Source organism: Sarcophilus harrisii, chromosome 2 (assembly GCF_902635505.1).
Source record: "Sarcophilus harrisii chromosome 2, mSarHar1.11, whole genome shotgun sequence".
Taxonomy (NCBI): domain Eukaryota; kingdom Metazoa; phylum Chordata; class Mammalia; order Dasyuromorphia; family Dasyuridae; genus Sarcophilus; species Sarcophilus harrisii.
Window position 1 is genome coordinate 603,081,427 of NC_045427.1, and position 27,436 is coordinate 603,108,862.

The following is a 27,436-nucleotide window of genomic DNA, read 5'->3' on the forward strand; positions in this document are numbered from 1 at the left end:
AACCCTGTAAAATAGCTGCCATTATTATACTCATTTCCAGATGAAGAAAATGAGGTTAAGGGAGGTTAAGTAATTTGCCCAGTCCCACAATTAGTAATTGCCTGTATCAACTCTTACTTGCTTTTGCATTTGTCTCTCCATCACCTATATAATGTCTGGCACAAAATAAACGCTTAAGAAATGTTTCTTCATTTATTCATTTTATTTTGAGAAATTGATAAGAATCCAAAATGAACTCATAATAGCAGTAGAAATTCAATGGCCAAAGACTTGAGATAGAATATGCCCTTGTAATGGGACAAGCATAGAAAGGAAGCATATATAATATTGTCAAAATAGTAGATTCCCACTTCCTTAACTTAGTCAATCAATATTATTACAATTATAACTATTTTACCCAAGTAAGGAGAAACACTATCAAAGAAGAATTATTATTATACCTATTAAAATGATTATCAAGTATAGTATTAGTTGTAGCATTCACTAATAATGTCTCTTTTCTTATTCCTACTAATAATTATTTTTAAAATACAAATATCTAAGCCAACATGAATATTCAATTTAATTGACTTTTTTCATCTCCAAGAAAATCCTGAGAAGATGAAGAATTGGATACCTTTTCCACATGAGTCCAAAAGACCTTCTAGGACCAGGGCAGCTCTTCTGGCTGCTCAGCTATTCTATTCTGTTTCGTTCTGATAACTCATCAGTAATTTCACACCATATATGATCCACATAGGACATGCATCTCCCTACTGCCAATAGAAAATGTCATTGATTTGGAGGTGACTCCTTGTCAGATTTCCACTAGGAACATCCCACAAACTGATGAGAAAAGGCCAAATTAGGAGAAGGCAGTTCGTGTGCTTAGCTGTACAAAGTTGGGTCTCCAGATTAGTAGTTAATTGCCCCAACACCAAACAGTCACCACAATTATAGACAAATCTTAAATATATTAGACTAAAAAAATGATTACCTAAGGTACATTATTGAGCACTTTTAAGAGGAAAAAAAGCCTAATTCCGTATATTGCCAGGTCTCTTTTTTTGTAATTGAAACCAGATCACTGGAACTAACTACAGGACATCCAGGAGAGCTTATGAACAGGGAAAACAGATGAATACAACAATGATTACAAGGTTACACATAGTTCCTCAGATCAATAAAGATAATAATGATAATTATAATTGTCAGATAGTTGCTACAATGCTGAATTTGGAATTGTTTTGATGGAATTGAAAAGATCTGAATTCAAATCCTGCCTCATTCATTTTCTAGTTGTGTGATTAATCTGGGCAACCCACTTGACCTTTCTATGTCTCAATTTCCTCATCTGCATAATGGGCAATAATAATATCACCTTCCTCCTAAGCAAATCCTAATTTGTACTGAGAACCAAATAAAATAACATTGTAAAGTGCTTTGAAAACCTCAAAGAGCTATAGGATGCTAGTTATTATTATATTTTGTTACCTGTAAAATATATTCAAAATCCAAGAAACTTTTTCTCTTTGTAAGCCCAGAATTTTGTATAGTACCTAGCATATATCACACTTAATAAATTTTACTAATTATTTCATTAAAATTAAGCAGATACACTAATGCTTTCTAAGATTCCTTTCAGATCCAGGTATCTAAATGAATAAATATCCCCCTAGATTTTAAATTACATTAACTCATGAAGAAAGATGGCAAAATGATCCTACTCTGGCCAATAGCCAGAGTGACTTCTTCTTAGTACTGTTTGGTCATGGATGTGGCCCTGTAAATCAATCAATAAATATTTTAAGTTAATTACGACTATTATGTACCAAGAACTATGCTAAGTATTCTCTCTCTGTCTGTATCTCTTTGTGTGTGTGTGTGTCTCTCTCTCCCCACATATGTGTGTGTCTGTATAAAAGAAAAGAAATAAACTGGTAAAATTTATTTCTTTTCTTTTCCTAGGATCTTCTTTAGAAAATGTGAAGCACTTAAAGGAAAGTGCTTTATTTCAATATTATGCTTTTTGAAAATATACCATCAGGATTGCTTCAGCTCCCTTCTCCTTCAATAAGTTCTTTCCAGAACCTCCATGTTGAAGAAAGACCTCAACCAGTCCATCTTTCATTCTTTAGACTTTGTCATCACACCATCAGCATGAATATTCCTTTCTTCCTCTTAGGCTAGGTGACACAGTGGATAGAGTTATCAGGCTAGAGTCAAGAAGATATCTTCCTAAACCCAAATCTGGCCTCAGACTCTCACTGGATATATGACCTTGGACAAGTCACTTAACCCTGTTTTTTTTTCAGTTTTTTCATCTGAGCTAAAGAAGGAAATGGTAAGTCCTTCCAGTATCCCTAACCAGTAAGACCTTCCAGGTCATAGAGTTGAAAAAGAATGAAAAATGATCAAACAACTATATTAGAATGTAATTTTTTACTTTATAAAGACTGAAGGTTGAACAGATTCACTCTCTTTGGCCACCAAGGATACAATGAGCCTTGCTATCTAGACAGTCAATAGAACTTATTTTATTTTACCCAGGAAAAAATGCAATTTTCTTGAAGTCAGAAACAGCTTTTTTACTTGCATTTATATCTCCAGTACATTTCTCAGTGTCAATACATGATAATTGCTTAATAAATGTTTCTTGACTTGATTTGACTTGGTGTCCATTTCCTGGCTGTTGTCATGAGTGGATCAGAGATTTCAATTAAGTCTCAGTTCTACTCTTTGGAAAAATCTTCCTAAATTATAGAACCATTGCCCATTCTCCATCCATGTACTTGCATGTCACCTTGAGAAGGTATCCATCCCATACAGAAAGTTAAGATTCCAGTGGACACCTTCAATTGTGGTGAGACTTGGCCAGGCAACAAAGTTTATTAAGAATTTATTTAATAAAAACTTAAAAGAAAAGGAGAAAAGCCTTTCTTTTAGGATCAGAGTCAAATGGGAAAGAAAACATGCAAATAAAGAGAGAGGGATGGAATGACAGAGTAAGAGAGAGGAAGAGATGGATATATAACACCTACATGTAAATATGTACATATGTTTATGTACATATGTATGTGAATATATTGTGAATGTGCACATAAATGTACTGATACACATAAATGTATGTGTGTGCTTACATGCATAGAGGATATAAGCTCAAAGGGAAGGCACTAAGATTGAGGAAGACCCAGAAAGTCTTCTTGCAGAAGGTCGGCCTTTAACTGAGACCTGAAGAAGCCAAGGAAGTCAGGAGGAAGAAATGAGGAAGAAAAGAGAGAGTAAAGAAATGAAAAGAACTTGTCTCCCTGAGAAACACAGACTAAAAATCAAAATAACTTCAGCGGATCAAACAGGAGCCTTGGATCAGAAGGCCTGAGTTTGAGTTCTACCTCAGACATTTACCAGTGTCTAACCCAATGCAGGTCACTTAGCCTTTCTCAGCCTCAATTTCTTCATCTGTAAAATTAGGAATAATAATAGCACTTACTTCAAAAGAGTATTGTGAGAATGAAATGAGATTATACATTAGATAGATAGATAGATAGATGATAGATAGATAGATAGATAGATGGAAGGAAGGAAGGAAGGAAAGTAGGAAGGAAGGAAGGAAGGAAGGAAGGAAGGAAGGAAGGAAGGAAGATAGAACAGATAGATTAAATGGTAGACAGGTGATAGATATCACACATAGAGGCTTTGCAAACCTTTAAGCACTAGAGCTGCTAAGCAGCAGTTAAATAATAATAATTTATTCATGTATATTTAGTATTTCAGGGTTTACAAAATACTTTTTCCACAAGAGCACTTTGAAATAGATAATATAAGTATGCTGATATTATAGAAGAGGAAAAGAAGTATAAGACACATAACTTGTTTTGGGGTACTAAGACTCATAGCTGGGACTAAAACTCAAGGCTTCTGGATTCAATTTGATTGGAGTTTCAAAGTTTGCAAAAATTTTACAAATATTATCTAATTTGGTCCTCACAACCATTCTGGGAAATGGATGTTAGTCTTATCCTCATTTTATAGATGAAAAAACTGTGTTTAAATGACTTGTCCTGGGTCACACAGCTAGTAAATATATAAGGCAGGTTTTAAACTTAATCCTTCCTTCCTGATCTCATGTCTGGTAGTCTATCCATTGTGCCAACTAACTACTAAGTCTTGTATCCTTTTCCAATTTGGCATGTCATCCATCTCTCAGAGCCATTGATTCATAGAATGGTTGAATCTGCCAGTTATGAAAAATTTCAGAGATTATCTAGTTCATCCTCTTATCCAAAATAATAAACCTCCCTACAATATTATTGACAGATGATCAACACTGCCCCCTTCCCTGTTCACACACACACACACACACACACACACAACTCAACACAAATTTCTTGAATACTTGTTTTGATGTTGTTCCTAGTATTATTTGTCCTTTGGGGTGGGGAGGAGGGGAGAACCAAAAATATTGCAGAGTGATACCTTGTCTCCTGTAGAATTGTATTCTAAATGAGGCTGAGCTATGCAAATTTATCAGCTTTATTCTCTTCCACTCATTGAAGTCCACTGGTAGGACAAAATTTAAGATGACTGGCTGGCCCAAGATGCAATGGATGTCATAAATATGGGACCAAATTCTAAGCATCCCATAGTACCTGCTTCAGCTGCCATCACAACCAGTGGAATTTTTTTTTTCATTTGCCCATTCCATTAGGGAAATCTTCACATGTTTTTTAGGATGTCAGCATTCATTCATTCATTCAGTTGAGGATACACAATATACCTTGGACCTTATGATTTGGAAAACACAAGAAAGATATAATCCTTGGCTATAAGAAGAGCAATTACCTACTCTTTCCAAAACCTTCCAATAAGAGACAGAATCATAGAAGAATGAGCCATTGATCAGATGTGGTAATTCCAGTGTACCTAAGACTACCTTTCAGGAGGTGAACTACATTAGCATCAACCCATTTTTTTATTGCTGGAGAAGAGCACTTTCTCAAAATTTTTCATGACAAAACTACCCTCCAATATTACATCTTTTATTCTTGCCCCAGTCTTATCCCCTATTCAACTGGACTGGCCCACTATTGCCTGTAGTAATAGTAATAATATATTAATAATAGTAATAATATAGTAATAGTAATTCCAGATCCCATCATCTCTTGGAGAATTACTTCAATATTAAAAGACCCTGGGATTTCTTTTATAGAGAAGTTCACTCCCTTCACTTACACAGATCACAATTCTACAGCTTAGTAGAAAGTCTTCTAATGTTACTGTGGTCAAAAAAAAAAAAAAAAAAAAAAAAAAAGCATTACTCTCTGACTATTCCAGCAAGGAGCATTTCAGAACTTAGTGATGGGATGGTTCTTGGACAATGGATATTCGGTTCATCACTACTTTGAGAACATTAGTGAGCAATAATTGCCAAATACTTAAAACATGCTTATTTGTTTACATTAAGAAATGCATAAAATCATTCATGGTTCTTAAATGCCAAATCCAGAATCATCACACTTAGATTTCAACATCATATATTAAATATTGCTTGGTTTAGTGAGTTGGGAGGTAATGAAATTAGTAATGGCAAAGGGAAAACTGGGATCATCACTCATTCTGATAATGGCAAACATCATTTATCTAGTCTAGCCAACTTTAAAGTCCCATATCCATCAAGAGATAGAAAAGCGATTGATTACCCCCAGGTAGGTGGGTCTGAGGCAATTTGATTGGAAATTAAACACATCACCTGAATGGACAGTGAGCTTTAATTTTGCAAATCTGAATGTTTCAAGATAATGAAACTTTAATGGAGTTCAGGCTTTTTCCTTCCCCTTTTCTAAGACTGTTTTAAATATGATGTGGTCATCACTGCAGAAGGATGATTAATGACTTGTTAAATATTTTAAACTTGTTAAAGTGGGCTTGTTAACTGATCTGCATTTCATTCTGTACCCTGATTGAATCATTCATGAAAGTCACACTTCTTAAGGGCTTTCTGTGATTGCAGTTAAACATGAAGAGATTTTTAACCAAATGGCATCCTGGTATTCAGAGTGGCTGCCTGTCATTTCCCATCCTTTGAAATCAGTAGAACAATAGGGAAAGTCAAAGGAAGAACTAGAGCTGTCCCAGAGCCAAGTCATAATTGAATCCTCTGTCTGATGCTTGAATAATGATCACAGTATCACTGATGGAGAGCTAAAAGGGAGCTTAGAGGTCACACTCAACTTCCTCATTTTACAGATGAGAAAACTGAGGCACACAGAAGCGAAGTGATTTGCCCAGAATTATACAGACAGTAAATGCCTGAAGTGAGATTTAAACCCAAGTATTTCTGATTTCAAATCTAGTGCTCTAAGTCTAGACAATACTTGACCTGCCTCTTAGATCAAGTAGAAAGAGATATCCAGAGAATATTTTCAAAGGCATGGAAAGAAACATGATGTAGTGAAAGAGATTCTTGGAGTCAGAGAAACAGTGTTCAAATCCCAGTTCTGCCATTTATTTACAAGATCATTTTATGATCTTGGAGGGAGTAACTTCCACAATTTGCCCCTCAGTTACCTTACCTGTAAGAGAAGGGAGGCTGACTAAACGATCTAGATATATGGCTATTACTGTGTCCCTAAATGATCCAGTGGTCCAGTAGGAAGAGTACGTCATGGGAGTGAGATTTTCATTCTACTGCCAGCTCTGCCTCTAACTAGCCTTGTGATCTTAGGAAAGTTACTTTCAAAGGTTCTCGGAGATCAAAGAACAAGGTCTTCAAATCTAACTTGTATACATTTCCTAACTTGAATACATTTCCTGCTCATCACATTAATCACTTAGCCTCTATTTGGGGATCTTCAGAAACCCACTATTTCTAGAAACAAAAGAGATACTTCCCTCTCCATTGGCTGAAAAACGCTGCTGTACAATTCACAGATGGAAGAACATCTTAGCAATGAAGCTACTATTCCATCTATCTTGAAAGAAAATTCAGGCTGCTTCTTCTTTCTGAGTCCCATTCATCCAAATGATTCCCTCTTACTAAGCTTGTCTTGTGCACAGATCTCTCTAGACCTCAATTTCCTAACCTGCAACATAAAAAATTTAGGCTAAATGGCTTCTAATATTTAACATATTAGGAACAAAATTATGGGCCTTAAAATTGGATTTTATACTCCAAGGAAGGGAAGATATTCATTGCAGGTCAGAGATGATTGGGATAGAATAAAATTACAACCCAAAAATAGGGACCTCGATGTATTGCTGGTGGAGATGTGAACAGATTCAACCATTCTGAAGAATAATTTAGAGCCATGCCCAAAGGGCTATAAAATTGTGCATACCCTTCAATTCAGCAATATCATTGCTAGATCTATATCCTAAAGAGATCAAAAAAGGGGAAAGGATGAATATGTACAAAACTATTTATAGCAGCTCTTTTTGTGGTGGCAAAGAATTGGAAAATGAGGGGATGCTAATCAATTTGGGAATGACTGAACAAATTATAGCAAATGATTGTAATGGAATACTGTTATATTAAAAGAAAGGATGAGCCCAAGAAAATCGTAAAGGAGGGAAAAATACCCACATGTGCAAAAATTGTTCTATAAAAATAATGAACAAGCTAATTTTAGAAAGGTCTGGAAAGATTTACATGAAGTGATGCTGAGTGAAACAAATAGAACCAGGAATGCATTGTACACAGTAACAGCAAGATTGTGCAATAATCAACTATAAAAGATGTGGTTTTCTCAGCAGTTCAGTGATCCAAAGTAATCAATCCCAATAAACTCTGAATAGAAAATGCAAAAAAAAAAGAGGGGGGGAAGGAAGGAAGGAAGGAAGGAAGGAAGGAAGGAAGGAAGGAAGCAAGGAAGGAAGGAAGGAAGGAAGGAAGGAAGGAAGGAAGGAAGAAAGGAAGGAAGGAAGGAAGGAAGGAAGGAAGCAAGGAAGGAAGGAAGAAAGGAAGGAAGGAAGGAAAATCGATGAGCAGGATGGCTTCAGAAAAACTTGGGGAGAGATATAAACTGATGCAAAGTGAAGTGAATGAAATCAGGGGAACATTATACACAGTAATAGGAATACTATAACAATGATCAGCTATGAAAGATTCAGCTACTTTGATCAAGATAATGATCCAAGACAAGTCCAAAGACCCATGATGAAAACTTCCAGAGAGAGAACTGATGAACTCTGAATTCAGATTGAAGAGTATGCTCTTTTCACTTTGTTTTTATTGCCTTTTTGCAACATGGCAAATATGGAAATAAAAATTAATTAAAAGAACCAAGTTAAAGCTTTTTTCCTCTGTTATCATTTTAAACGGATATTGGGCAAAATTTTTAGTAAAAAATTGACAAGAAGATATTTGTCTATTTCTTTTAAATGAGCCAGATACCTAAAATAGTTGACTGCTGTCTTATAAGAGAAGCAGTTCAATTCTTCTCTACAAAGAATTTTTAAAGATTCTAAAATACAGTCCAAAAACTAAATAATAATAATTGAAATTCTTTGGTTTCTAGTCAGTCTCTTAGCCCATTTAGCAGGCAAAGGATTTCAATTACATTCTGAGTTTCAGAGAAATTCAATAATATAGCTATTAAATTAGTTCTGTGAATCTGTTAAATTAATTGCTGTCCTTTCAAAAACAGTCAAATTAATATCTAATCTCCCATAGCTGAAGACTTTAACACATCTTTAATAATAGTGATACTAGGTGGTACAACTTTCTAACATATATAAGAGGTTCAAGGCTCGAAAGAACTGGAGGGTAGATAACATGTGCTGTAAGAGGAAATCAACATGATGAGATCCTACTGACAAGGATGAGGGACAATTTAAGCTATGTTGATGAATTATGGAAAATACTGCCCATTCTAGAACCAAGGAAGAAGAAAAATAGAAAAAAGAAGATTAATTTTGTTCTACCCACAGACATACCAAGAGCTATAGTGAAAGAGTCCTAGCCTTAAAGTCCAAAGACAAGAACTTAGACTTAATATCAACAGTTACAACTTAATGGTACTTCGAGTGAATTGATTAGCCTCAAATACTTTGCACTATGTGCAATTACAAATTTGTGAAACATGGTCATTGGTTCCAGAGCAATGGAAAAATATAGTGTTAATTGAGATATTGAGAACACTTTGAGACATTCCTTATCCACACTAATTGTGCCTAGATGTAAAAAGAAAATAATAGTATCTATCATACCTATCTCATAGGATTATTGTGAGGGAAGTGTTTTTGGAAACCTTAAAGCTCAATATGACTGTGAGTTATTTTCATTATTCTCCAATCAGGTATCTAAGCAAGTGACATAGTGGATAAGATAAAGCCGTAGACCAGAGAGTAAGAAGACTGAGTTCAAATGACATTTTAAAAAAATGCATTATTGTCAGCTTTGTTGCTGTACCCAAAGGACCAATGGACCTTGTCAACCGACTTATAGCTGAAGCCTCTTACACAAATCATCTCTCTTATTAGAATTCGGGATCCATGAAAGCAAGGATTCTCTTTTATCTGTTTAAATGCCTAGCACTTAGTGCAATACTTTGGATGAAGTAAATTTATTATATAGCCTTTTTTCATCTATTCTTTCACTTATCCATCCGTCTATTCATTCATTTATATCCAGCTTTGAACATTTGGTCACTTTTAAATCTAAACATCAGTTTTTTTATTTGTAAAATGGGAATGATAATAGTTGTTTTCTCAGAGCATTAATGTGATAATCAAATGAAATACCTGAAAATCTTAAAGTGCTACATAAATATAAGCTATTTTTATTACCTGAGCAAAATATTTTCATTATACATCCCTTTATTTGTTTAAAGGCATGAGGGAAAACTTAGGAGGAATATGGAAGAAAAATTACTCTTGTTCTCATTTTTCCTTTGAAGGTAGAACTAATAGCAATGGGTAAAAATTGCAAAAGGAAAAATTCAAGCTTGATGTCTGGAAAAAACTTCCTAACAATAAGAACTTTTGAGAAGCAGAATGGGTTACTCTGGGAGGTAATAGATTTCTCCTCATTGGAGGTCTTCAAGCAAAGACTGGATAACTACTTGTCAAGTATGTTAATAGTGTAGATTGCTTTTGTGTATGATTTGAATCCATTGGTCTCTGAAGTCCCCTTCTAGTTCTAAATTTTATGATTCTCTGATATATAAATCACAAGCATGTGATGTTGAGAGTACTCACTTGTCCTTTCAAGACACTAGTTTCCTCACCTGTAAAATGAAAGGGTGGACTAGAGCCCACTTTTCCTTATTTCTGAAATCTATGGTTTAATAAACACTCGGGGACCCACAGTTTTATAAAAATAATCACAGTTCCTTTGTATCTTCAGAATAAAGATTCTGAAGAGTAAAGACAAATGCTATAAATGTCTATTGGCCAACCTTGAATTCCTCGTGAATCTTCTCTTCTAGAATTTTGGCTGCTTTGCGGTCTTCCATCTCTACTTTCCATTTCTCTGCCAAGATCCGAGCCTTCTCATTTGCCATAGCATCCCGGAATTTCTTTGTGATTTCTGCCTCCTTTTGTCTCCTTCCAAGAGAAGACCAATAAATATAAGCACTTATTTTGAAACAAGCAACCAAAAAAGAAGGTAACTTAAAAAAATTACCCAGATACAATTGCCATTTGAATTTCCTGTATGAGGGAACAAAAATATTGGATTTTGAAGCAAATCCTGCATAAAATCACTGGGGGAACGGAACAACTTATTTTGTGACAGTCTAAAAAAGTGAAATAAGGAGAGAAAAATCCAATACCTACAATATAATGAGCCTGCTCCAAAATTTTAGTCCTTGCTAATTATGCTTCAAGAAGACCCTTGGATAAACCTTCCTAGATATGTCTTTATCTACTCTTCCACTCAGAAAGCTAACTAACTGCAAGACTGTCACATCAGGATCTGCCAAGAAACCAATCCACTTAAACCCTGAATTTATAAAACCTGTAATCTTGCCACCATTTTGGCTTCCCTTCATCAAACATGGGCATAAAATGACAAGATTTAAAATAGAAAGGAAGGTTGGAATTTATTTTGTCCAACCTCTTAATTTATAGGGAAAGGAGGTAAAATGCTTTTCTCAAGGTTAATTAGCTAAAAAGTGTAAGTCAGGGCTGAAATTTAGACTACAGATCCTCTGTTGTCCCAATCAGTGCTCTTTCCATGACACCATTTTTATGGCCCCTCACCAGAGTTCCTCGGCCTCCTTCTGAGCCTGTCGTCTTGCCCTTTCTGCTATCAGCTCCTCCGAAATCTGTTCATATGGTTTGTCGCCTGGGGCTTCTCCCATAATCCAGACCCAAACTTCACCATCTATCCCGTGAAGCCATTGTATGTGCTTATTGTTTGCTGTGACACACACCCCAAAAAGAGAAGGGAGAAGGAAAATAATACAAGGTCAGTTGGCTAGGAAATAGCTGAAGCAAATACATATATTAACACCAAGTGGGACATTGATTCAATTTAATAAGTACATATGAAGCACCTATGCTAAACACTGGGAGAAATGCAAAGTCAAATGATAACCACTCATTTATATTTACAAAACAATTTTCTTGCAATAAATCTATAAGGTAGATATCAGAAGTCTTCTCTCAATTTTTCAAATGAAAATATGATAATTCTGATAGAAATGGTGAATTGTCCATATCAATGTGTACTTTCAATTTTTTGCTTGGAGACTACCAATGAGAAGAAATCTACTACCTCCTAGTGCAGCCCAAAACTTTTTGAAAAGCTCTGATTGTTTAAAAGCTTTTGTTTTGTTTTGTTTTTCTCTAACATCAACTAGTAAATTTTTTTAAAGGCAAGATTTAGAGTAAAATTTGAGATAAAGAAGGGACTGGAAGAAAGAGAATTTGGAACTCAAAAAAGATTTTAATTAAGGTCAAATATAAAAGACATATGTAAGTGTGTGTATGTGCCTATATACATATAGACTATATAGATATAGATAAAAAGAGAGAGAGAAAAAAAGAAATTTAAACCCAGATCTCCTGTCTCCCCACAGAGCACTGTGACCTCAGTACCACACTATCTCTTGTTTTGGGGGGAAAATTCTAAGTCTGATCTATTCTGCCAAATTCCCAGAATGCTCTGGGAATACCTTTTAAATAAGTATAACTATAAAGTCGGAACCTTTGTTCTGTACGAAATCATATGGGCCAAGGTGTGAATCTTGTTAGATATGCTAGTCTGGCCAGAAGTAGAAAGATTAGATCACTGTCTAGACAGAAAGTGTGTTTCACTGGTCTGTTCACAATGTCAAAAGAAATCAAGGAAGATTCCCCCAGTACATCAAGTAGACTTCTCTTCAGCAAACACATAAGAAGCCATTGACAAGAATCAGTAAGGCTGTCAGTAAACATTTATTAAGCTTTTTATATGTGCTTAGCACATGCTTCTAAGACTAGAAAAGTCAAAAGAGATATCACAAAAGCAATTCGATCATAAAGGTACTAGGGAGACACTTGAGTAAAATGGGGAGTCTTGATGTCTAAGGAAGGTTTAATCGATCAAGAAATTACAAAACTCAGGAAGATGAATCTTCTTGACTCCAGGTCTGGCACTCATGCACTTTGCCACTAGCTTCCCTGTTGTTTTACTTTACAATGTTGTTATATAAATTTTTCTCTTAGTTCTATTCACTAAATTCAGCATCAGTTTATATAACATTCTCAGTTTCTCTAAAATTGTCTCTTTCACCATTTCTTGTGGTATAATAATATTTTATTATATTTATATGCCAAAATTTGTTCTGACATTCTTCACTTAATAGGCACCCCTTAGTTTCCCTTGTGAGCTTCTATACACACACACACACACACACACACACACACACACACACAATTTTTTCTCTTTCTTTGTTTTCCTGAGTATATGCCTAACAGTGACATTACTAAGTCAACTTATACACAAAATTTGGGTGCATAATACCAAGTTACTTTCCAGAATAGTTGACCAATTCACAACTTCACCAACAGTTGGTCATAACAGTTGTGCTTTCCCATAGTCCCTCTAAGAATCGTAATTTTTTTCCATTTTTTTTGGTCCTCCTTGCCAAACTGATGGGTATGAAGTGAAACATAGGAATTTTTTTAATTGACATTTCTCTAAATATTAGTCTTTTGACATATTTTTCCCTGTGGTCATAGCTGGATGCTAGGAATTATAAGGCATGGAAACGGGAAGGGAGTACTTTATAGACATATTAAGAAAACCTGGGCAAAGCTGCAAATGTTGAAGATGAAGTGCAATCAGTGAGGAATAGCAAGGAAGGTCAGTTTGACTGAATCATATAGAATGCAAAGGGGAGTAATATATAATAAACCTGGAAAGGCTGACAAAACACAAATTGTGAAGGTTTTTAAAGTCTAAACAGAAGAGTTTTCATTTAATCCCAGGGGCAACAGGAAGCCAGTGGAGCATTTTGTTGTTCTTGTTATTATTGTTATTTTGAGGGACTTGGGGAGAATGACAAGGATGAATCTACTCCCTCAATTTCTCTTTGGAAGCTATGTGGAGAATGGATTAGAAAGGGAACAATAGAAGGACCCATTAGGAGTCTATATCAATAGTTCAGACAATAAGTGATTGGTGCTAGAAATGGGTGCTGGTGGTATAAGTAAATAGAAGGAAACAAATATTTGTTTTGTTGTGGAGGTAGATTCAATAAAATGTGGCAACTAAATGGATATATGGGATAAAGCAAAATGAGGACCCAATTATGACACTGGCAATGGAAATCTGGGTGACTAGAAAGATGTCTTTTAAGAGAAATAGAGAAGTTCAGAAAAAGGTGGGAAGGGGGATAATGTTTTGGACATGTTGACATTGAGATGCCTACAGGAATATATAAAATGCCCAAGCAGGAAATTTGTAGTCTATGACTAGAACTCAAGAGAGAAGCAAAGGTTGGATATATACATCAGGAAATTATCTCTATAGAAATGGTAATCTGTGATAGAATAGCCTCATCAGTGACAGCACAGAGCAATTTGAATACTTCCAGAAAATTTAACTATAAATATCTTCTAAGAGTCTGTCCTAGACCTTCTCTTTTCAGTCTATATTATCTTATTAATCACATCAACTCTCAGATTCTCTGTTTATTCAGCCTTAATTTCTCTCCTGATGTCCATTTGTGATCAGCTGCCTTTGGACATCTCAAACTGGATGTCTTGTAGATATCTTAAATTTAATATGTCCAAAACAGACCTCATTATATTTTCCCAAAAACCTTTCCCGACTTTCCAACTTCCATGTTACTTTCACAACCATTCTCCCAATCTCCAAGACTCAAAACTTAGATATTACTCTTGACTCCTCACTCATACTCAGTTCACATACCCAACCTGTTGTTTTATTCATCTACTCAAATATTCATTCCAAATATTAACACTTCTACCTTTACAACATGTCTCATGTATTTCTGTTCTTATAGATGCTACCCTGATACAGATGTTCATCACCTCACACCTGAACTGTATTGAAACATCTTGCTGACTGGCAGCCTTGCCTCAATTCTTTCTCCACTGCAGTCTATCCTTCACTCAGCTATCAAAGTGATTTTTCTTAAAACTCAGGTCTGAACCCTCAACTCAGTAAACTCTAGTGACTCTCTGTTATTTCTAGGATCAAACATAAAATCACGTTTGGCTTTTAAAGACCTTAATTTCCTGGCCTCATTCTACCTTCCCAATCTTCTTATTTACCTCTCTCTGTAGTCCAACATATTGACCTTCACATTGTTCCTCAAATACTCCATCTTCCAAACCTATGTTTTTTCATTGCCTATTCTTCAAGCCTGGCATACTGTCCTATTTCATCTCCACCTCCTGACTTCCATAGCTTTATCCACAACTCAACCTAAATCTTACCTTCTGCCAGAAGCTTTCCTCTATGTCCCCCTCACAATTACTAGTGCCTTCCCTCTGAAATTGCCTTGCATTTACATTTATGTTCATAATTATTTGTATGATGTCTCTCCCAAAAGAATGTGTTTCTTGAGAAAATATTCTTTTTTTTTAATTTTTCTTTGTATTTCCAGTGCTTAGCATACGTACCTAACACATTGTAGGTATTTAATAGATTCTGATTGACATGTTGACTTTTCTTGATGGGTCATAATTAGTAAGATTCCCTTACTAACTTCCTCTATTTCTTTGCTCACAAAATTATCCCCAGATGCATATCTACTTGTCCAAACTCTATTGATCTTTCAAGATCTAAACCAAGTCATACTTCCTCCTAAAATTTTCACTAAAATTATTCTCCTGGTCCTCCAATATTTCATAACACTCCCTGAGCTGGGTATAATAGTTTTTCTTGTAATTCCTGCTACCAGGGGGACTGAGGCTGATGGATTTCTTAAGCTCAGGCATTGTAAGCAGCAGTAGACTAAACTGATCTAATAACTACTTTAATTTTGGCATTAAAATGGTGAGCCACTGGGAATGGATAATTGAGGAAGAATAAGAGGAGGAGTAAAACATTTCCTAAGGAAGGGCAAACCATCTCCAATAAGAAATTAGAGCAAACAGAAGCTTCCATACTGATCAAAGTGGAACTGAGACCCAATTGTTAAAAATAAAATGAATAAGAAGAGATAAAAAAGCTCAAAAACAGTCTCTTAATTGCTCATTTCAACTTAAGTCATATGTCATTTGATATTGTCTATGTAAATATCATGCCATGAATTTATTTATTGTGGGTATAGTGGGTACTAGTGATGTTTACCTAACTCTTCAATGTTGTAGCACATGTCTTTATATCATGGTATAATGGAAAATATGTAGGATTTGGAGTCAGATAACTTGATATCTGGCCTTACCTTTAATTACTTGTAAGACTTTGGGCAAGTCACAACCTGACAGACCCTCAGTTTCTTCATCTTTAAAATAAGGGTTTTGGATTCTTGGATGACCCTATGATCTTAGTGGTCACCCATCATCACTACCCCACTATCACTACCCCACTACCATTCATTTTATAGGTAACAAAACTAAATTTCAGAAAAACTTGATTTGGGCAAATTGACATATGCTATCCATAGCAAAGCTAGGTTTGAATACTAGGACTCCTGATTCTGAATCCAATGGCTACTTCAAGTAGGCCAAAGGCATGGTCTGCAATCATGCACCAGCAAAAACTAATCGGCTCAAATGGGAATGAGCTCAATTGTTTTGGCCTTATTCGCATTGTGTTCAACTAACAGTATGGTAGGAGGTGGGAGGGAAAGGGGGAGAGAGAGAAGGAGAGAGAGAAAAACAGAGAGGCAGAGAAAGACAGAGAGAGAGACAGAGACAGAGAGAGAGATGAAGAGAAGGAAGGAGGGAGGGAGGGAGAGTAATAATCAGTGGTTCAACATGAAAAGAGTAAGAGACTTACTCTAGCACTATGTGGACAAACATTTGATGCAAGGTAATTTTGCATCCTATTTTATTTTAAGAATATAAATAGTAAAATAAACAGATCTATATGTAAAACCCAGTCATACCCGCAGGTCACCTAAATAGCATAATATGAGTAACACCAAAAAAATTCTCCTGACCCATATCTCATTAAGGATGAGTTATCAAAGCTTCTTACACAGTGAGTCATGACCCCACATAAATCAATGTGGGGATTAAGAAATTATGGTTTATTATAAATATTTGATTTACATGCCTATTTTACATACATATCCGGAGTCTCATAAAAATTTCTGTTGAAAAGGGGTTAAAACTGTAAATTAAATGACCACTAAGGTTTTCTCCAACTCTCCCAATCGGTGAGTCTTTGATTCTGTGACTCAGTATCTCCCCTAATAGCACCGGGACAGATACCAGAGATAACTTTGAACAACTTAACAATTTTATGAAAAGGGAGAGAGAGAATGATAATTTCAAAGGTTTCTCATGGAAATGTTTATGGATAACCACTATTAATTCAGAGGTCTTAAAAAGTAAAGAAAATGAGTGTGAAAATAAAAATGAAAAAATTAAACTCTAAGAAAAAATGTCAAATCCATCTCTCATTGATAAAAATAATATAAAGCTTTGTTAGCTCCCAGGTGAGAGAAACCTGGAAAGCAGGAACACTAGATGACAGGGCGATAGCAAGGAATGTAGCTGCATCTGCTACACTCTGCCTTAGCCAAAGCACTCAGGCGATACCGAGTTGTAGCCCAAGCTATGTGGGTTTGAGTTACAGAAGGGGCAGGAGATCGTAGCTCAGTGGGGTAAGGAGGGCTGAAACTCTGTACCACCTTTGACGCATCTCTGAGGCAAGACAGTAAGGCTGCCCTGGAGGAAGTCCAAAAGAAGGAATGATTAGAGAAATGAAAGGATTCACTCAAGAGTAAAGAGCAAAAACAATGGATATAAAGAGCTCAGAAAAAGAAACCAAAAAAGATGGGGATTGGGGATGAAAGACACAAAAATGTGACTGGAAAAATGCAATTTAATTGTATTAGTAATAATAGCTCACATTTATAGAGCATTTTAAGGCTTACAAATTTCTGTACAAATTACATCTATTACTTCTCTTGGTTACCTCTAATTCTGTGCCAAAGGCATCTCCAGTATTGCCCTAACACAGGAATAAGACCAGCCTTGTTTCCCCCTCCTCTTTAGGTCCTTCTTTAGCCCTTTTCTTATTCTCCTCTTCCTGACTGCTATAAGTAAGGACTCTTGGGGTATTACAACAACATCATGCAAAGCTGGACCGCAAAGGAGAACATCAAACAGTCTAATCATATGTCTCCCTCAATGGCCCTCTTCCAACCACTGTTAACTCATATGGATTCATTCCTCAGTGGTTCACATTGTCACATTTCCTGCATCCTTCCAACCTCAGTAATTCTAAATCCCCATCTGCTTGCTCTCTTATTTCCATCCACTTCAAGCTGATCCTCCTGCCAAGCCCCCACCTCTTCCATGATGCATAATTCCTGTTCCATAATTAAATTTTGTTTCATCTTAAGCCTCTTCCTTTCTCATTTCTACCATATTACTGTGACTCTGAATCTTGGCTCATTACTGACTACATTCCATCCTTTGTTACCATTTTGATATTTTCTTTTATATCCCTAATTCTTTGGGTTTCATGGAGGAATGAGAATATTCCTTACTCTTCACTGACACTTCAAGAACCTATCTCTACTGTCATCAATTAGCAGCAACTCCTCCTTTATGGTTCATGCTATCCAAACTTATCACTAAATCCAGATCCTGGATGCCCAAGGACATTTTTCATCCTTCTTCAATGAAGTTGGTTTCTTTCTCACCTCCTTATGCTCTCATACCAGGGGACTTTCTAGTGATTTTCTCCACAATACCTTAATTTCCTTATTGCTTGATCTACCCAGTTTCTATGACCTACTCCTGGAGCCATCTCTGCTACACACAGAGATCATTAATCATGTGCTTCACTTCAATATTCACAAATTATGGTATTCCTTTATCTGATCATGATTTATTTTATGCCTCAACATCTTAAAGCCTGTCTTTTGATCTTCATTGTGATCTTCTTTTCTTCCAAATTTCAATATTTTTCCAGGTTATCACTCTCCTACCTTCCTTATCTTATTTCTTGATAAATTAAGTTAAATGCCCTGTACACTTAAATTCCCAGTCCTTTGTCCTATTATTGATTATGCCTTACCAAAACTCCAAGTGTGATTACACATACCATCTGCTTTGCTTCTACCCACATGCTTCTGAACAGAACTAAAAGAAAGCACAAAACCATATTGAATGGATCCACTACAAATTTCTGTTATCCAATCTCTACTGAGCCCTCACTTCTACAAGGCAATCATTTTACTTATCCTTTATCAGTTCACCATTCTACTCTCCACCGTGGCTATTGCAAACCCTCTTGTCTCTCCTCAAGCCTCCTACAGCACCTATCTTCCCACTCTTAACTGAGGACATAGCTTCATACTACACTGAAAACCTTGAAGCTTCCTTCATTCTTCCTTATTTCATATTACTCAGATAACTCCCTCATTATCTCCTCCATTTCAGTGTCTGAAGCCAATGCCCTTCCTATATCTTTTATTCATTCCTTCCCTATCTTCTCCAGCAGATTGCCTCTCTATCCCTAATCTTTCATTAATTATCAATCTCTTCTTATCTATTAGGTCTTTTACAGTTAGTAGGTCTTCCTCATCCTAAAAAATTATTTCAGTGGATTTTCTTCATCCAAATTATTGTCCTGTATCACTTTTCTCCTTCTCACCCAAACTTCCTAAGAAAGCTATCAATTCTTAGGTCTTTTTTTCTTCTCCCCTAATTTTCTTCTGAATGTTCTAAAATATGACTTTCAATCTCATTAACTGAAACTACTTCCTCCAAAATTACTGATCTTATCAGTATCTAGGTGCACAATGGACAGAGCACTGGACCTGAATTCAAATATGGACTAGGGATGTGGCCCTGACAAATCACTTTACTTCTGTCTGCTTCAGTTTCCTCTACTACAAAATGGAATTAATGATAGCTGCTATCTCCCAGGGTTATTATGAAGATCAAATGTTGTAAAATTTGCAAAGCACTTAGTGCAGTGCTTGGAATATAATAGGCACTTAATGTGTGCTTGTTTTCTTCTCTTAACCACCATACTTAAAGACATTATCATCCTGCTTGACCTCTATAGTATTTGACATGGTTGGTCACTTCTATCTGAATTCACTGAGCTCCAATTGTTAATGGACCTGCCTGCCTACCTAGGACCTTGGCTCTCCTACCAGTTGTCATCCCTCTCCTCAGCCTCCTTTGCAGAGACTTCATCAATGTCATACTAATCCCTGTTCTAGGCTTGCTTCTCTATAACTCTCTCACTTGATTGTGTCATCAGTTCTCATGAATTCAGTTATTTCTAAGCAGATTGTTCTCACATCTTTATATTTATCCTTACTCTTTCTCCAGAGCAATTCTCACATGGGACAAATTGCCTTTTTGACATCTGAAGCCTTGGGCAAACCAAACTCAACAGAACCAAAACAAAAGCTATTATCTTTTCCCAAAAATTCTTTTCTCTTCCAAACTTCTCTATATCATCAAGGCACCACCATACTCCTAGTTAGCTACCTTGATGTTAATCTTGAATCCTTACTCTCACTTGCCCCAAATATCCAATCAGTTACCAGTCTTGTCATTTCAACCTTTACAGCATCTCTTATATTAGTCTCCTTCTTTCCCTTCACATAGCCACCATACTAGTTCATTCCCTCATTTATTTAACTAGTATAATGGTCCCTAATTGGTCTCCCTGCCTCGAGTCTCTCCCCCTTCTCATCCATCCTTTCACCATGAAGCTGCCAAGGTAATTTTTCTAAGTTATAGTTCTGACCGTTTCTTCTCATTACTCAATAAACTTCAATGTTTCCCTAAAATATCTAGTATCAAATGTAAATTCTAGTCTTTAAAGCTCTTCTGATCTTACTGGTTTTCTTTTACTACTATCTTCTATCCACTCTATGATCTAGTCATGCTGACCTATTTGCAATTTCTCAAACAGAATACTTCATCTCCCATCCATTGCCTTTTCACTGACTGAACTCCATGCCTTTCCCTCCCATCTTACGTCTGCTTCTTAGTGTCCCTAGATTCTTTCAGGACTCAGCTCAAGCACCAACTTTTTGCCAAAGGTCTTTCAGGGTCCTCCCAGTTGGCCTTTTCCTCACAGATGGCCTTCCATTATTTCTATATGACTTGTGTACATTGTTTTTATATAGTTATTTAAATGTTGACTCCCCCTTTAGAATAAGAGTTTCTTGAAAGCAAGGACTTTTTTTCATCTTTTATTCTATCTGTGGCACTTAGATGCTTACTGACTTGACCAAGTAGCCCATTGCCTCCTGAACATCTACATCTAAACGTTTCATTGTTATCCAAAGGGATACAGTGGAAAGATTATCAGATCTGGAATCAGAGGATCTGGGTTCAACTTCTGAGTGTGTCATTTATTTCTAAGTCAATACATTTACTATCTCCAAGCTTAATTTTCTACATTTGTAAAAGAATGGGCTTGAACTAGATAGAGCACAAGGTCTTATTTGGCTCTAAATATAATCTCTGATATGAAACTCCTTATGACTTAAATGTTAAGTCCACTCTCTACCCTAAACCTGTTCCTCTTTCAACTTTCCTGTTTCTATTAAGAACACCGCTATCCTTCTATCCACCTAGATTCTCAATCTTAGAATAACCCCTGACTTTGTCCTTTCCATCACTACTCATGTCCAATCAGTCACCAAATATTATGGGTCAGAACTCTGAACTCGAAACAAGGATTCTTACAAGGTACTAACTAAGTGGAATTGATGAGACAATGGTTATCGAGTTTAGCATGATCTTTAACAGCTCTCTAAGTTCAGTATGATTGATTTAATCTTACAACAAGTAATGGTTTCCTAGTGATATAATGATTGGTTTATACTCAGTGTAGAGCATATAAGCTGGGAGCCTCAGCTAGATTCATTTAGAGAGAGAGCTAGAGAAGACAAGCAGATGGGAGGCTTAAGCACAAACCCTTGGATTCAGATTTCTTCATCCCATCTCACACCATCCCAGTGGTAGGCTCTCCTCCTGCATTTCTCCACTGAGACCAAGGCTGGTCTGAAAGGCTCTCCAGAAAGCTGCCCAGCCCCAGGAAGGAGATAATAAAGTATCTGGACTTTAACACCTGGCTGTTCTTGTGGTGATTATTGAACTGAAACGAAGGCTGCTCCCAGAGACAAGAAAATCAAACCAGAGAATACTACAACCAAGACTTCTCAATTCTATCTCAAAATCTGTTGTAATTGTCTTTCTTTCGCATCCACAACTAACTGATCTGTTTCAGACCCTCATCACCTGTCATCTAAATTATTTCAACAGACACTTAATTAATTTCAATATTTTAATGTTTGCTGTCCATTCCAAGCGCTATACAACTGACAAATAATCCTAAAACTCAAGACTCACAATGTTTTTTCCTGCACAGAATTCTGCAATGTTTTTCTATTACAGCTAGGCAGTGGTGTGCTGGTAAATGTTTAACAAGCAGATTTTGAGAGAGAGGGGAGAAAATACATACATTTATATGTATATATATATATATATAGTGTGTATATAATATATAGTATATAATATTATTAATTTATTAGTATATTTATTACACATTCAAAAATATATTTAAAATATAAAAACATAAAATATATAATATATTAAATAATATATATTAAACTTAAATATATGCATGTATGTATATATATAAAACATAATTTTAAATTTAATCTGCATTTTTAACATTGTCTCCTTCTCTTTCTTAAATCTAGATAATCAACAAAACAGTAAACTAAGCCCTAATTTATAGCACTTACAAATTTCCACTAAAAATTTAACAATCTATCTTTAGAATCATTTTGATCTGACTCCCGCATACACCTATCTCTAAGATATGTTTTTTTAAAAATCCAAATCTCTCTACAATATGTCTCTAATCACACTTTATAGACATTGTATATTACACTTTTTACCCATCTTCTGTTCCAACTAAACTGACTTAACAACCATTCCCACCCAGGACTTGGCATTATATTTCCTATTGATATGACTTTGCACAGCTTTCTTCCATGGAAGAATTGGATTCCTTCCTTATCTTAATTTTTAGAACTATAGATTTAGAGCTGCAAGTCACCTCAGAAATCATCTAAGTCCCATTACCTCATTTTAAAGATAAAGAAACTGGGACGCTGGGAAATTAGATAATATTCCTAAAATCAACTTGGTAATCCAAGTGCTTAGCTGAGTTTTAACACCAAGACTTCTGACTCCAAATACAGTATTCTTTTTACTTCTATCTGTCATATCAATCCTAGATATATGTACTAAAGTTAAAAATTCCACATGCTATTCATCGAAATATTCCTAAACATTTGTATAAATAATTAATTGAGCAGCTCATCTATGCCTAAAACTGATTTCAAATCTGTAGATGATTCAAAAGTTATATAATATGGTCCTCACTATCATGGCGTTTCCAGTGTCATTGGAGAGACAAAATTAACCCACATAGTCAACCAAAGAATAGCTCAATATAGATGATAAGCTAAAGTCCAGACTCCTACTGGAACAGAAGCTTAGAAAAGAAAGCTCAGTGAGACACAGGAGGGTGAGACATGATTTTATGGTTGGCAGGTGGAGGGATAGCAAATACTAAAAATAAATGCTATTAAAATTAGCAAGATTTATATTAAGCTTAATTGCTAAAATTAGCTGGCTTAGTTAAGTATTCTTAAGAGAAACAGTTTAAAACCTGGGACCAAACCCAGAAAGTGTGGGAACAATCATCCCCATATAGACCAGAGGTGCCAGAAAATGAGCTCTCTATTCTCAGCCTTTTTTTTCTAATTCACAGATACATTTTTTTAAACAGCCCTAAGATGTAAAGCAGAAGCCTTCAATCTAGTAAACCATATGCAGTTTATAATGTGCCTTCTAATTGACCACCCTTCCCTTGTCCTCCACCTAATCCAACAAATCCATATATTTGATGAGAGTGGGTCATTTTAAGGTCAAGAACAGAAAGGCTTTTTTCTGATTTTGAGAGGTCAGGGGACTGCTTCATATCATTTTTGCCTTTGCATCCCAAATGTGTAGTACACAAGGGCATTTTGTAAATGCTTGTAGATTGGTTGATTGAAGACAATTGATATAGGCTTTTTGTCGATTAAAGATGAAATTTGAATTAAATTGCATTAACATGTATCATAGATTGTGGAGGTAGATGGGGCAATGGATTGAGCACCAGGTCTGAAATCATAAAGGTTTATCTTCTTGAGTTCAAATCTGGCTTCAGACTTTTACTAGCTACGTGATCCTGGGCAAGTCACTTAACTCTGTTTGCCTTAGTTTCCTTATCCTTAAAATGAGCTGGAGAAGGAAATTATAACCACTCCAATATCTCTGCCAAGAAAATCCCAAATGGAGGTCACAAAGAGTTGGACATGATTAAACAACAACAAGGCCGATAATAACCACCCGTACACTGTTCTTTTCCAAATTGGAAGCAGCCAGATTAGAACTTCTCCATAAACTGAGGCATCAGATTAAGACAGATGGTCTTCTACAAATGGTTCTACATAATATGATCATGTTTCTAAACAAAACTCTGCTCTTCGGGAAAAGAATAGCTCTTTAGTCAAAAGCAAAACTAAATGGAAACTAGATAGGAAGATGAGCTTTCATGTCCATGGAAAGAAATAGAGAGATTTGAGCTTTGCTGATTTCTTAGTACCTTTTGCTAATGGTCATAAGATGCAAGAAGCATACATTATTTCCTGAGTAAATTTGAAAGAATCATTCAGCTGTCTTTTTGTAGATGTTCCTTTGGAGACAGCTTTCTAGTCAATGAGTTCCAGAATAAGTGGGCAGTAGTCCTAGCTTCTTTTTTTAACTACAAAAAGTTTCAAATTAAATTGAGTGGCAGATTCCTCTAGGCAAAGTGGAGATAAATTTGCTCTGTTATTGAATCCCAAATGTCCTCAGTTCAGTTGATTAAGGAATGTAAGCACAATAGCTTCTTCTCAAGCAAGCATGCCTTAAAAATGAAAACAGGATAGTAATGGTGAATAGAGCACCAGACAGTGAGTCAGGAAGACTCATCTTCATGCTGTGAAACCCTAAGCAAGTCTCAACCTTATTTGCCTCAGTTTTCTCATCTATAAAATGAGCTGGAGAAAGAAATGTCAAACCATTTGAGTATCCTTGCCAAGAAAATCCCAAGTATGGTCACAAAGAGTCAGATAAATAAAATGACAACAATAACAACAAAAAAAAATTTTTAAAAAAGGAACCTCGGAGCCAAAATTGCAGATGAGACCCAAATTTAGCTGCTTTGAAACAGCCTTGGGTTGAAAGTCCAAAAATTTGCATCTGAATCCCAGCTATGCCATTTACACTATGACCTTACACAAGTCACTTCCATTATGGCCTGTTTTCTCCACCATAAATTATGAAGGTTGGACTAGAATCAGGGCTTCATAAACTTTTTCCACTAGAAACCCACTTTCACTCAAGAAATGTTAATATGACCCTGGTCATATAGAGGTATATGAAATAAATATATAAATTAAACATTTACTGGTAATAAAGTTTTATCACCCTCATATTCAGTTACAAGACCCTATATGGAGTCACAAACCAGTTTAAGAGGTTGGGGACCAGATGACCTCAAAAGTCTGTTCCAGCTCTAGGTCTCTGATACTATGTAAAAAATAATCCTTGAAGCTCTAAATCCTTGGACCAAAAATCATCTAATCTAGCACCAGTGTTGACTGACTCCCTAGCAATCTGACCAGTTTAGGCTGATTCTCCAGTTCCTGTCCAGCATCCTATTATTCTTATATAAAAAACAAACCAACAAGACCCTGGACAAAGACCCTTTGATCCCCCAGGAACACACAGACATGATATACTCTCCTGGAGTTTAAGGTCTATAAGTGTATTTGTATATCTCAAAGGAAGCATACAACCTCACATACATAATCAAAAAGAGGCTGACACCCAGAATACAGCAAGTCAAGAATTTTCATAGTCAATTGTAAATTGAGTGGATGTCCATCAATTGGAGAATGGCTAAATAAGGTATGATATATTAATGTAATAGAATGTTATTGTTCTATAAGCAATATTGAGCAGACTGATTTCAGAAAAGCCTGGAAAGACTTACATGAACTGATACTGAGTGAAATGAGCAGAACCAAGAGAACACTGTACACAGGAACAAAAAGATTATATGATGACCAACTATGATAGACTTGGCTCTTCTCAGCAATATGTTTATCTAACACAATTACAATCAACTTGGGATGGAAAATGACATCCACATCCAGAGAAAGAACTATGGATACTGAATGTGATCACAGAATACTATTTTCAACCTTTTTTTGTTTTCTTTTTCTTTCTCATGGTTTTCCCCTTTTTTTCTGATTTTTCTTTTCCAACATGACTAACATGGAAATATGTTCAAAATGATTGTATATTTATAACCTATGGCAGATTGCTTGCTGCCTTGGGGAGGGGAGAAGAAGAAAAAATGGAACTTGTTGAAAATTATCTTTCCATGTAGTTGGAAAAATAAAATAGTATTGAATTCAGGGAGAAAAAAATGTGTATAATCCTACAGTTCTAATTAAGCCTCTTATAGGAAACTAAAGCACTTCACATCACAATGACTTGTCTGAGATAGTGAGCAAAAATGGCCAAAATCAGATCACCAGCAGAAGAATCTTAGAGGTTAGTTAGTCCTCTTGAACATCCTTTGACAAGGTCACATTCCCCCCGTGCTTTCTTAGTCCCAGAAAGTTGACATTGTAGCCTCCATTTACCTTTATTGCAGAATGAGTTTGGCTCCCTGTGAAACAGTTACATGATGGAGCAAGAACATGATTCCCTGTCCTCATTTAGGAGATATTTGTGCTGGAGAATGGTGCAAGGCTGTATGTTTGAGTCCCACATGGGCAAATTAGCTTCCATTTTGGCCACAACAACATTGTCCCTGAGCAATAATTTCAAAATCTCATTGCTGTTATTCACAAGAGGAGAAAGAATAGATAGTTCAGTGTAAACACATGTCTTACACAAGAACACAACAAAAGGTTTTTTCTGTTAACAAAGTATCAACAATGCCATCCTCATATGCAAAGCACAGCACAGAGAAGTCTCACTGTCCCCATTTTATAATGAGAAAATTGAGGTTGAGCGAAGGAAACTGCCCTCCCTTGAGTATCATAGCTAATAAGTAGCAGAGCCAGGACTTAGTTCTTCCAAGTCCAAGTACACTGTTTTCTCGTTACAGTCTCTCCAAAGAGAAGTGGATGTAACTGGGTACCACCATGGACTTGGAAAATGCTGAGTTTGAGTGATACAAGCTGATAACAGCCAGAGAAGACTCTAGGCACATGGTATAAACAAAAATTCTAGGAAATATGCCATATGCCATTTAGATGACCTTTTCCTTGATGGGAATGCTTTTGTATCCTACTTCTGCCTAAGGGAAATCTTCCCCAAATTTAAAGATCTAACTCAAATAATTCATCGAAAGGGCAAAACTTAGATGAGAGATTTGGCTTATTCCACTTGCTCAAGAGGGCTAAACCAAGGGTTCTAGCATGGGCAGGCATTGCAGTAAGACAGATTTAGATTCAACATAAAGGGAAAGTTCCTAAAAATTAGAGCTATTAATAAACAGAATGAACTCCCTCAAAAGGTAATGAGTTCCCCATCACCAAAGGCATGCAGAAGCAGAAAGAAAACTCATCAGAGATCTTATAATATTGTGATTGAATTAGATGACCTTTGAGGTTGTGTTCAGCTCAGATTCTGTAACTATGATTTTGCCCCCCAAAATACATCATACCCAGGGAATATCTCACTTACTTGGAGAAAACCAAATCTTTGTTTGCCTTTGCCA

The 27,436-nt window shown here is 36.0% G+C and overlaps 1 protein-coding gene across 1 annotated transcript in view; it reads right to left on the bottom strand.

Moving 5' to 3' along the window:
- The window catches only part of SH2D4B (SH2 domain containing 4B), a 113,524-nt gene that overhangs the window by 38,679 nt on the left and 47,409 nt on the right, over nt 1–27,436 (bottom strand). The window contains exons 2-3 of the mRNA XM_031949369.1: nt 11,182–11,341; nt 10,377–10,524 (exon numbers count right to left, since the gene is read on the bottom strand). Of these exons, the coding sequence (XP_031805229.1) occupies nt 10,377–10,524; nt 11,182–11,341 (308 nt within the window). The remainder of the gene's footprint in view (nt 1–10,376; nt 10,525–11,181; nt 11,342–27,436) is intronic.